The sequence below is a fragment of the Corapipo altera genome, unplaced genomic scaffold (genome assembly GCF_003945725.1).
Source record: "Corapipo altera isolate COAL_440 unplaced genomic scaffold, ASM394572v1 1b, whole genome shotgun sequence".
NCBI lineage: Eukaryota > Metazoa > Chordata > Aves > Passeriformes > Pipridae > Corapipo > Corapipo altera.
The window spans coordinates 9,099,591-9,111,631 of NW_020884881.1; the positions used below are offsets into that span (position 1 = coordinate 9,099,591).

The 12,041-nt window shown below is 34.5% G+C and overlaps 1 protein-coding gene across 1 annotated transcript in view; it reads right to left on the reverse strand.

Annotated features, from left to right (window-relative positions):
* Positions 1–506: 506 nt before the first annotated feature.
* Positions 507–12,041, reverse strand: part of PRKAR2B (protein kinase cAMP-dependent type II regulatory subunit beta) — an 85,426-nt gene continuing 73,891 nt past the window's right edge. The window contains exons 5-11 of the mRNA XM_027639899.1: positions 8,647–8,753; positions 6,331–6,484; positions 5,033–5,134; positions 4,533–4,607; positions 3,717–3,782; positions 3,407–3,545; positions 507–2,717 (exon numbers count right to left, since the gene is read on the reverse strand). Of these exons, the coding sequence (XP_027495700.1) occupies positions 2,584–2,717; positions 3,407–3,545; positions 3,717–3,782; positions 4,533–4,607; positions 5,033–5,134; positions 6,331–6,484; positions 8,647–8,753 (777 nt within the window). The 3' untranslated portion in view covers positions 507–2,583. The remainder of the gene's footprint in view (positions 2,718–3,406; positions 3,546–3,716; positions 3,783–4,532; positions 4,608–5,032; positions 5,135–6,330; positions 6,485–8,646; positions 8,754–12,041) is intronic.

The window sequence follows — 12,041 nt, forward strand, 5'->3', positions numbered from 1 at the left end:
GGATGAACACTCACCACATTTATGACATGAAGACTGGCATGTTTGAAGTGTACATATGAACAGATCCAGGAGAGATCCCAAGTGCTGACTGATGAACGATATAATGATTTGGATGAAACTTAAAAAGTGACAATTTATTACTGTCGGTTAAGACCCCCTGAATTCACCAACAAAGAAAATTCCAGAAACCATCCAGTGCCAAGAGCAACACCATAAAACTGCTGCAACATGAAGTTGTACTTTGGGACTCAGAAAATCCAAAGTCACTCCACAGCTTTTTCCCAGCTATAAACTATGCAGCAAATCATCAAATACAAAGTAGTTATGACAATTACCACACCAACATGTTGTCTCTTCTGAGTAGACAGAGCATCCGCATAATGTCATTTATGAAAATCAACATGAAAGTGTTAAGAATTATGAATTTTTTTAATAAATGAATATAAATAGGTCACTTGTAACTTTGTGACAATGGAATTAAAAGACAACAATATCAATAAACATAGATTTTTATATATAAAAGTGTTGTTTATTGTAAGGAAACTTTAAATATAACCAACAATATTGAAAATATCATGACTGGCATTTATGGCCTTGATTGTAGTTTACTGCCGTACAAGTAATTTCTAGCATTTTTCTTAGTCACATCAAGCCAGTGCAAAATATAGGTAGCTTTTAGAGATTAAGCATACAGAATGACAAGAGTGTAGATTTTGGTTACCTGACATTTCCTTCTAGTTTAACAGGCTTCTCTTTTTTTCCATAAATCAAAAGTACAAAGGCAAATTATCATATGTGCAATTATTCACACCAGGTTTCTAGGTAAAAAAAAAATTACATTGGTAAATTTTGCTCAGATTGTACTTTTTTACGAATCTGACTTATAATTTATACCATACTGCATGATATAAATGATATATTATTATATAATCATAATTTCATATATAGGTATGATTATACAAATTGTCAGAACATATCACTAACTGTAGGGTAATGATTGCATCAACATACACAAATGTATGGCATTAGAAAAGTCATTATCTAAGAAGGAAAGATGTTATAATTCAGGTGTCTGAAATGGGCATAAGCAGCCTTCCACCAACTCTTGCAGTGTTATTTTGGCAGAACTACTGCCCATTGCCAGCATGTGCACGAGTTTTCCATGTACATCAACAGACAGGTCAGTAAGCAGTATTAAAATTGGGCTGTCCCTGAAATTTCCAGTCACAGACCCTTGTAAGCAATGAGCCCTGTGCTCCTAATTAAGATGATATTCCCTCTCCTCAGTCTTAGAAGGTATCCCATGCTATTATGGATGAAGACATTACTTCATGATGACCTACACGTTTTTGAAAGCAAGACATGTTAGGTTTAACAGTAATAGATGTGTGCAAAGCTTTGGAAGTACTGATCTTTTAAATTAAGAATACTTTTACACTTCCTGATAAGGATTTTCAAGGACAAGCTTAGTTTAGCATGGCTTTCAATATCAATCACTTCAGTAATTGATTCTGATCTTTGATAGCTAAGATTAGACTGCAAGAAAAGAGATATATAGCGATCATTTCATTTGAAACAGGTAAAAGATTTAACATAAAAAAGGTGAGACCTAAAAAACAATTAACTAGAGAACAAGCATAGATAGAGAAGACAAAATGCATAAATATAAAACAAGGGAGAAGGAAAACAATATAGGTTATGTATGATTAGGTAGAACATGACAATGACCCATGCCTTTGCTTTGAAAGCATTAAGGATAATTTGTCAGCTGTCCTCACTCATGTACAGAATGCGTATAACTAATAAAAAATGCATTTTATTGCAAAGATACACAAGTCCTCTAAATTGCATAAGATATTACAATGTCGTGCTGAAACATGACATATTAAACAAAGAGGACTTTAAAACGAATTACAAAATGTTAAAAATCAGATTTGGGTCATGAGCGTTACACAAAACGCGTTGTCATGCTTTATCTTACGATTAATCTTGTGATTCATTACATCTGTGATAAATGCAACATAAAATCATGACAATTGTAATAGAAAGTAATATCTACTGTATATCTTCTGTATTAATACATATAAACACTTTGTGTGCACTAATACTTTCAACATATCACATTCAAACTAACAGTCTTTCCAGAAAAGTTGTAACGTTTTTGAAGAACAGAAGCTGGTTTAACGAATTCATCGCATGTGAGGTTTTTCTTTTTAAATCTATTCTTTATGGAAATGCTGTGTTAAAGGATTTGATTTCCAAAGGTGCTGTGCTAATACATGTCATCCTAGTAGTAGGTGGAACCATCAACTCTAAGCACTTTTAAAAATCAAGTCCACAATTTAATGAATTGCTATTTTGTTTACTAGTATTCCCACTGTAATAAGTAAAAAAACCAGAACAAAACAAAAACAAACAAACAAAAAAAACCCAACCAAAATCAAACCAAACCAAAGAACCCCAAACCCACTCTTAAAATCACAGAAAATGCTTGGCATCTATAGGAAGAGAGACAATTTCTCAGTGGACTAACCACTACTGTGCTATATTCTCATAACAGATCTTGTTGCTCCACTGTTTAGTTCATGCACTGGTATCGGCAATGTCCATGTTTGTTCCAAACAGAGCAACTAGCTGCTCTTCATAGTTTGCAATGTTTCTTTTCAGAATTTCCATACAAGGTCCCAAAAGCCTTTCAAATGCCTGCACGTCCATAACTAAGATAAAAAGGGAGAGAAAGAATATGATGTGCTCATCAGTTACAGACACTAACCCTGATATTTATGACATTCCAATGTAAAATTTTAAATGACAACAAAACAGATACTACTGTATTAATTAGAAAAAAATAATTAGGAGCTAAACATCAGACCCTGAAAAGCAATGTATGCAAAGGGTTGTCTAGGAGCACAACTCCTATAGTCTTCACTTTTCCTGTGCCTGAGACTACAGTGTGATGGAATGATTAAACTAACAGCTGGTGAAGACAAAGAGTTTGTTAAGAGCTTAAATCATGGTGATAAAATGGGACAGGACTTTTAAGAGTTATTTCTTAGATGAGTCAGTCTACTGAGAAAAGAAGTACTTTACCTTTCTGCAGACTATTAGACATTAATCTGATAGTTATAAATGGTTTGCAGCAATACTACGCACAATTTTTAATTCTGTGCAATAAGAGAAATGTTGGAGAATTTGTGTTTAATAGTATTTATCAATTGCAAATAATTTGTGCAACTAAATAACATAAATAGGAATGCACAGCAGTAGCTGATGTACTTAAACAGCCTTATTTAGGTAAATGTTATTAAATCTTATATTCTGGAGAAAGACAGATAAATACAAATAAAACCAACCACATAGATTATCTATCACTTCATATTATATATAAAATATTACTGAACAATACCTAAACATTTGACAGTGCCAAGAGCAAATGCAGACGCAGCTCGTGGTTTGTTAGTTACAAGAGCAAGTTCTCCAAAATATTGTCCTCTTGAGCATCTAGCTATTTCAACTGCTCCATTCTCTTCTAGATCTTGTTTACCCTGAAATATCACGTAAAAAAATAAAGAAAATTATGAGTATGAGGGAGAGACTTGCTGAACTCAGGATTGAATAAGTGAAGTTAGTGCCAATGGTAGCATCACCATCTAACACTTACAACAAATCAATATTAAAAAAAAAAAAAAAAAGTGCAGTGTTTTCGGGATGTTTACCTTCCTTGTCATTATAATCCTTACTTCTCCAGACTCTACAATGAAGAAAGAATCAGCCAAGTCACCCTGTGCACGACAAAAAATAAAGTGAGCAAAGGAAACATAGTTTCCCTTTTAGTTTCATTAACATTAAAATATTTGCAACCAGTGCCTTGAAGCTCATCTTTCTGATACCTGTTGCAAAAGAAATCACTTTTAATTTGAAAACCATACTCTAGGCACATAATCAAAACATCTACACGGAACTGCCAGCAAGGACTTTTCATGGAATGACATAGCTGACTGTGCCTTACACAAAAACCAGAAAACCAATGTTCTGGAAGATTTTTAGGATCCTTACTACTGTTTCTCCACTCTGTATTTTTTTGAAAATATTTCACTTACTGAGTTTCCAGTATAAAAAGCCTCCAAGGGCTATTTGATATCCAGTATTTATCTGGGGGAAGACAATCTCAGTTGCCCATTCTGAAGAGTTTATTTCTGCATTCTTTTTAAAAATACTATCCTATTTTAACAATAAAAACAAGTTAAGTCCTCAGAGCTCCTCACTGGAAACATGTTTATGTAATTTGAGTTTCTAAGTATACTAAAAGTGTTGTTGACTCCTTTATTATACCAACAAAGAGGGCTGTTTTTCAAAGTACTGTAAGTGAAAAGTTAGCTTTTGAAACAAAATAATCACCTCTCTTAGACACAAGATTCATTGGTTTTGTTTAGGTGAGAAAAAATATAGTTTAGAAGTATGCATTGTCTATAGATAACATGACTACTGTTACCTATTGGAAAAGAAAAACTAAAACTAGAAATAAACTGTACCTGAGCAATGATTTGTTCTCCATCTTTGTACACTTTGGTACCAATCACATCAACCACTTTTAAACGCTCAGACATCTTCATTTAAAAAGAGAAAATGCAGAAATATTTAGTTAACATTATTATACTATATATTTAGAAAACACTTTCATATTTCTTTTCATGAATCTTTGCACAGAATAGTGTATCTTGATTTTCCTGTTTTGCTAACCATTAAAAAAAGAACTGCTGAACAATGTTCCAGAGGGTATATTACAGTTTTAATAGCCAGGTATTTTGATAGAACTTCCATTTTTGTAAGAAGTCTATACATTCCAAGTCTTCAAAAATTATTTTTAAATACAATATTAACAATAATTCTTTATCTCAAATTTAAAAAAACCCAAAAATATGCAAACTTTTATAGTGGAGAAACTTTGAATTCCAAATTTAAACTCTTGAAAACCATAATCTTATCAGACATCTCTGATACAGCCATTAAAATAATTCGATAGAAATCTTACTTCTAAAGATTTAAGGAATGGCAATGACTCAATAAAACTTTCATACATTCTTCTCTTTTTGGCATTATTTTTTACAATGATTCTTCGGAATGTTACCCTGTCCTGAAAACACAAAGAGAAAAAGAGAGTTTATTAACAGAAAATATGTGTGTGCTAGAAAATACTTTCGAAATGGCTGAATATGTTCAAATTACCCCATTTTAGTCACTCAATATAGCTGTCAAACTAGCAGGCCAGGCTCTCCCTACAGTCAGTTGCGAAAGATTCCTCTAGAGGTCAATCAAGAGCTCCTAGAGTTAAGCTCCTGATCTATGTTACGAAAATCTCTGCCCTTTGACAGAGAGTACATGCTAAACTCTCACATACAGAGAGTTTACAATAAACTGCGAACACTGAGTGTGTAATTTAAGAAATCTTCAATATTTAAACGTTTCATTTACAAAGTTTATTCATTATCCTGAGGTCCCGCACATATTGATATGTACCCCATTAGGATTTTATATTATTATATAAACAAAACCAAAATACATGGGTCTGGGTCTTGGGTCACAGTCCACTTTCTGCTATTTCAGCAGAACAAGATTCACTGCTGTCCTAAACAGCCAACTGGACATTCCTTAGTATTTGGCCATGCAAGTGAACCAGACAGATGCAAAAACTACATGAATGCTGTTTTCTTCTCTTGACTTCATATGACTGTATCCTGGTGACAGAGGGGAAATGCACTGCAAGCCTTCACTGATACAGGTGGGACTTACTGGCCAATGCAACCCAATCCCATTCTCACAGTGTCCTTATAAAATCCCAAAAGTCACATGGATTAAGCTGGTGGAAAACCATGTTTCACTTCAATGGCAAAATGTAATCTTGGGATCAGTCATTAGATTGGTATGCATATCTTGAAGAAGATGGCCATTGCAGTTTTACTCTTTAGGTAAATTCTATTACTGTTGTCAAAGATCCAGGTAGTATAACCTCATATTGGGAATTTTACTCTGGAACCAAAGGTGTTTCCAATCAAGATGTGGGAGAAAAAGAAAATTATATGCAATTGCAAATTGGGTAATTATAATTAAAATAAAATTTATTTTTTTTTTTAAAAATCAGTGTTTTCTTAAGCCTCAGATTTGCATCTGCAGATTCTGAAAAAAAAACAGCATTGTGTTGGGAGTTCTCAGAATTTTTAGAATTAAACTTTCTGAAATTATAATTTTTTTTTAAATGCTGATAATAGCATGCCAGTGCAATTTATATAAAATAGTTTTTTTAAAATAGCTTAAAACAAGTATTCCACTTACCAAACCCCAGATGGCACCAGGAGAGGTAGCTATAATTGTAGCTGCTCTGGGTGTATTGTACATTAAGGCCAACTCACCAAAACATCCTCGGTTATCATAGGTTCCAACACACCTCCCAACACCATCGCATTTTACATAAATATCATATGTACCTCTGTTAATAAAATACATAAATACAGTGAGTAGAATCCAACCCTGGTCTTTGCTAAGCAGCCTCTCACTATATTTTTTATACCATGAATTCCAAAGATAAAGCATTTGAAATACACGTTTGTTTGTTTATATGGTGTTAAATACCTTGTAGAGACATCTCAATGACTTTCATAAATAATAAAAGTGGTCTCTTTTTAAAGGGAAGGATAGGGCTACTAGTTTTTACATTAACTCAGTTTAAAGACAGACGGGATGTACAGTGACCTACTGATCATCAGAACTTATTAAAAATTAAGATTTAACTTACTATCTGTTTCTTAATTTCACTTTAACCATACTAAACACAAATGTCACAAGTCCTTGTAAAAATTGTTATGACAGGATCACTGAAATAATAATTCAAGTTATTTATTATTTTAAATATTTTACAGTAGTAATTTATAATGAAATAAATAAAGGAGAAGCAGGAAATAGAAGGAATGTACCTGAAAAGCAACATAAGATTATGAAATAAAGATATACATGTGTCTAATATATTGTGCATTTCTTCTCCCCAGCATTAAATCAGTAACTTTTTTTTTGCTTTGGGAATGCAGTAAAATCTGGTATCTTGTAAAACATGATGTTACCACCCCCATTAGTGCTGAGCCATCATTTTGTTCAGTGCTGAATATTTGTACGCTATGTGTTGATAAATCATGTGAATGTAATGCAAAAATCTATGCAATTATTTCACTGATAAGGGACATAGAGGTGATTCACTGCACCTAAAAATTGCAAGGCTGACAGAATATTGTGAAGTCCCTGCAGCCTTTTGCATAAGAGATGACAAACTGTAATCTCACAAAAGCTGAAAAATACTGTCTTTCCACACAGAATCTTGACACACTTCCAAGATCTCCTTATTTAATATTTCAGGTAAAAGAGTCGTACAACAATCATCTAGTCCAACTACCTGACAGCTTCAGGGCTCCCAAAAGTTAAAGAACATTATTAAAAGAATTGTCCCAATACTTCTTACATACTGACAGGCTTGGAGCATACGACAGCCTCTCGAGGAAGCCTGTTCCAGTGTTTGACCACCCACGTGGTAAAGAAATGCTTCCTAATGTCGAGTCTGAACCTCTTCTGGCACAGCTTTGAACCATTCCCATGAGTCTTACCACTGAATACCAAGAGAAAAGCTCAGCATCTCCCTCTCCACTTCCCCTGCTCAGGAAGCTGCAGAGAGCAATGAGGTCACCCTTCAGCCTCCTTTTCTCCAAACTAGACAAACCCAGAGTTCTCAGCTGCTCCTCACAGGACATTCCTCCCAGCCTTTTCATCAGATTTGTTGCCCTCCTCTGGACACATTCAAGTAACTTCACATCCTTCTAAATTGTGTGGCCTCGAACTGCACATGGTGTTCAAGGTGAGGCTGCATCACCACTGAATATAGTGGGATAATCATGTTTTTTGACCGTCTGGTTGTGCTGATCTACACTGATCAACAGCCTCTGCATTTCTTTTAGAGTTCTAGCATAATCTTCCTATCAAACACTCCCAGAAATCACTGCATTAGCCTAAAACTACAGGTACAATTAAGAAAAGGTGGTTTGGGACAGCCTGGCTGGAACCTGTGCCAACAGACTAGTGAAGTATGCCAAAATAAATGCTCTTCCTAGCTCACTGATTTCAACAGTAATGATTATCTTGGTTACCTGCTTTGTCCGTACAGATCTCCAAATGAAAAGTAAAGACTTAGCTCCTCAAGGTCTAATAGTTTTCTTGCAAGCAAGAAAATCTACAGGTAGTACTGAAAAGCAGTAAGATTTCAAATATTGAGCTGTAAAACTTCTAGCATTGTGTTTTGTTTTAGATCTCTTTCCATGTTAAAAAACAAACCAAACCAACCAAACAAAAAACCAAACCAATCAAACAAACCAAAATAAACCCTCATCTTTGAAATCTAGCAATACATAACAGGAACATATTTCCATATAAAAAAGCTGCCACCTTTTAGAAACTGCCTTTTAGAAACCAGAGCCATACTGGTTCACGTGTGCTCTTTTTTTTTCTCCCATGCAAATATATGTAAGCGGTAAATACAAGTTCACAGAATATAAGTCTTTCTGAATGACTTTTGCATAATACTTTGTGCTATAATGAGACACAGCAATTCACCTATCAATGACGTAGAAGTTGTCACCATCATCTCCTTGATCAATAACATGTTCCCCTCCTTCAACCAGCTTTTCAAACATCGCATCCAACACCTGAGACATCTGTTCCTGTTTAAAAGAACACAAAGACAAGAAATTATCATCTGCTTTTAAACTTTACTCTTCAAATTAACTAATTGGCCAGCTTCCCAATATGCAGATAAAAAATGTTAATGGGTGGAAAATATTCATGCTACAGAAATGTGTGGATCAACAGAAAGACAGTTTCATTTAGTATTCAGTGTTATCTTTTTCCTCTTCCACTGTTCAGAGCGCAGCTTCCCTTCTTGTCCTTGCGAGTAATGAAATAGATCTTCCCTACTCATGACCATCCAGAGAGAATTCTCAACTGAGTAATGTTATACCATTGAAAGAAAAAAGTGTATCTCTTATTGAATATGATAAACTTACCTGATTTTGTCTTCACAATTATCTCACAAAATTTAAAGTTTAAAAATTATTCAAAAATCTAAATTATATAATGCCTGCAGAATGTGGGGCCAGATGTAATAATAAAGGTCAGCAGTGCTTTGGTTAAGTATGTAAATGCTGGACTCATTGGGAAGTAGAAATTTACACACAGTTATAAAACTACTTTGTTAATTTGAATGGAATACAAATGTTTAGAGAGAAATGTTAAAAGACAACAACATGTGATCATCTGAATTATACCTGTCTAATAACAAAACCAAATCACTAATTACATAATCTGTGTTGTTTGGTGTAAATTTGCTAAAACTTGACTATTCACATCTAAAAAAACCAAACACAGCTCATTGCAGATTAACAACGTGGCTTCTAAAAAGATAATTTAAAAATTTAAATTTTATTTTCAGTTTATCCCACAATATACCTAAAATTCTACCAATAACCACAAAATCATACTTTACTTGTTGAAACTTATTAAGTATGTACCATACTGGAAAGAGCAGTTTCTAGCGAAAACCATGGTAAAAGAAAAGCTTGTAGATTTGCAATGCTTCAATTCATAGCCTTTGCAGTCACTGAAAGATGGATGGCATTTCCCTTTCTGGAGACAACCAGCCTAAGCCAGTCCTGTAGAGTCTTTGTGCAGCCCATGGACAGAGATAACCATATAAGATAGTTCAGAATGAATTTCATTCTTGTGCTGTTGAATTTCTTCACTTACTGAAAGCTTTTAAAAATTTTAGCAGTACCATGTTATCCAAGTCTTTTTGAAAAATGGAAGCTAAATAAAATTTTACTTCACAGAGTTCACTGTGTGTGGGCACAAAGAACAATGGAATGGCAGCATCCATCCTTTGTACAGCTGATCATGGTAAAGTACAGTAAGACATCATGCAGCCCTCCTAGGCCAGCAAAGAATCATTTAACTATGTCTCTATTTAGCTGGTACCTTTGTTAGTATAGACAGGTATGTATTTGCAAAAAGAAGGATCATTGTAGGTATCAGTGAATGTGTTATAGTCCATTTCAGAGAAAGAGAAAAAAGTGTGTGTGGGTGCCATTGGGGGAGACTGAAAATTAGGGGCAGGACTTGCCTTTTAAAAACTTTCATGCTTAAATTAATAGGTAATATTACTTCATTTTTTACAGTCCTCCCTATGTGAACTAAAAGAAACTCCTACAGAATCTGCAAAACTGACCTAATCAGTTAGTTGCCTGAAGCATTTGAAGCAGCACCTTCCCTTTCTCTTGCTTTACATCTGAGTTTTCAAAGTGGCTCTCCAACCAACAGCCCTTGGCTGCCATTTGAAAACAAGTAAGAATATACAGAATGCTCCACACTTTATGGAGACTAGAGGTCATATGTAATCCTCTAAATGCAAGCAACGCAAGAAAAATGCATTATATGAGCCTCAATCCTTGGAAATTAAAATACTTTTAAAAAGATGGTTATTTGAGGTACTGGAGGAATAATACATACAGTTAAAATCTTTATGCAGTGTGCTTCATCTCAGATTTCTGATTAAAATATTTTGAATCTCATAATTATGAATAAAGTTCGCTAAACTACAACTTCTCCTGAATGTAGAATTCAGAGTACAGAGTAGAATTCAGCAATACAGCTGCCTTTTAAAAATGTTTTATACACTTGGAGGTATTTAATAAGTTTGAGAACAGTCCATTATCTGCTGAAGCACTGCACATGTATTTTAACTTTCTAAATAAATTCCAACTAACTTAAAGACAAGTGGTCCCTTTTCTAAAACTTTCTATTTAAAACTAAACCAGAGTAGACTGCAATAACCAAACCAGGAACACGGTCTTTGCTTTTACCATGAGAATTACACAACCTGCTTGCCCAGTTTGCTCAATGTGAATCCTCTTGAATCTCTGCCAGACTGAGGCTCAATTTACTGGCACCCTCTGTGATAAAGATGGGCAATTTTAGATTTAAAAAGCAGATTTGTTTCATAAACAGAATTAATTCTGGTATTTTGGAAAACGGTGCAATCTAAACTCTTTTCTTCCTTAAAGAAGTTCTATCTTCAAAAATATATATCAAATGAAAACAAGATGAAGTTTTTTATCAGTGTTTGTAAAGATACTATACGTAATGTTATGGTAATCTGTTAATTTATATTCTAAAGACTGATACTTTAAAAACAGGGTAATTTTTTAAAAAGAAATACAAGAATCTGAAGTATTAAATATGTATGTTGTGCAACCTTTGTGACCTCTGCTAAAATTTCACTATCTTAATACAGCATCAGCCAACATAATATATAACCTCTCACTCACCTAAAGTGGAGATGACATGGTTTTCTTCCCTCTCTTAGATGAAGATGGTACCTACCCTAGTTTTATGCCAACTTAACTATGCATTGAACTGTGCTAGTGAAGTTCTTTTGCATATTTACGTGCACTCCAACTGGTCATTGACAAAGAGATCAACACGGCCTCCTTGTCTCCTCTTCCTGTCCTTCCTCAAGAGCCTGTATCCTTCCATTCCAACACTCCAGTCACAGGAGTTGTCCCATCATGTTTCTGTGATGTCAGTAAGGTCACAGCCCTGCATAAATAAAGTGTGTGCAAGCCTACTGTATTGCCATTCCATAGCTGAAATGTACAGAATTGTGTGCATGTTTACAATCAGTTATAAAAGACATGATGAGATCCAGAAGAACAAAGCCCCAGACAGGAATGACAACTGCTTTACCAAGAACATCCCCCTGGAACAGTGTGTGATCCCATCCCTCCTGCCAGGTCAAGTGAAAAATTGTAACTAAATACTTGCTCTCCTGTCTTTGTATCACACAAAGCACTGTCCTCCAGATGCATGTTGTTTTATCTGAAATAGTACATTAACCTCAATTTCTCTCCAGTCAACAAAACAAACATAACACTCACATCTCAGGATAATTCCTTGAA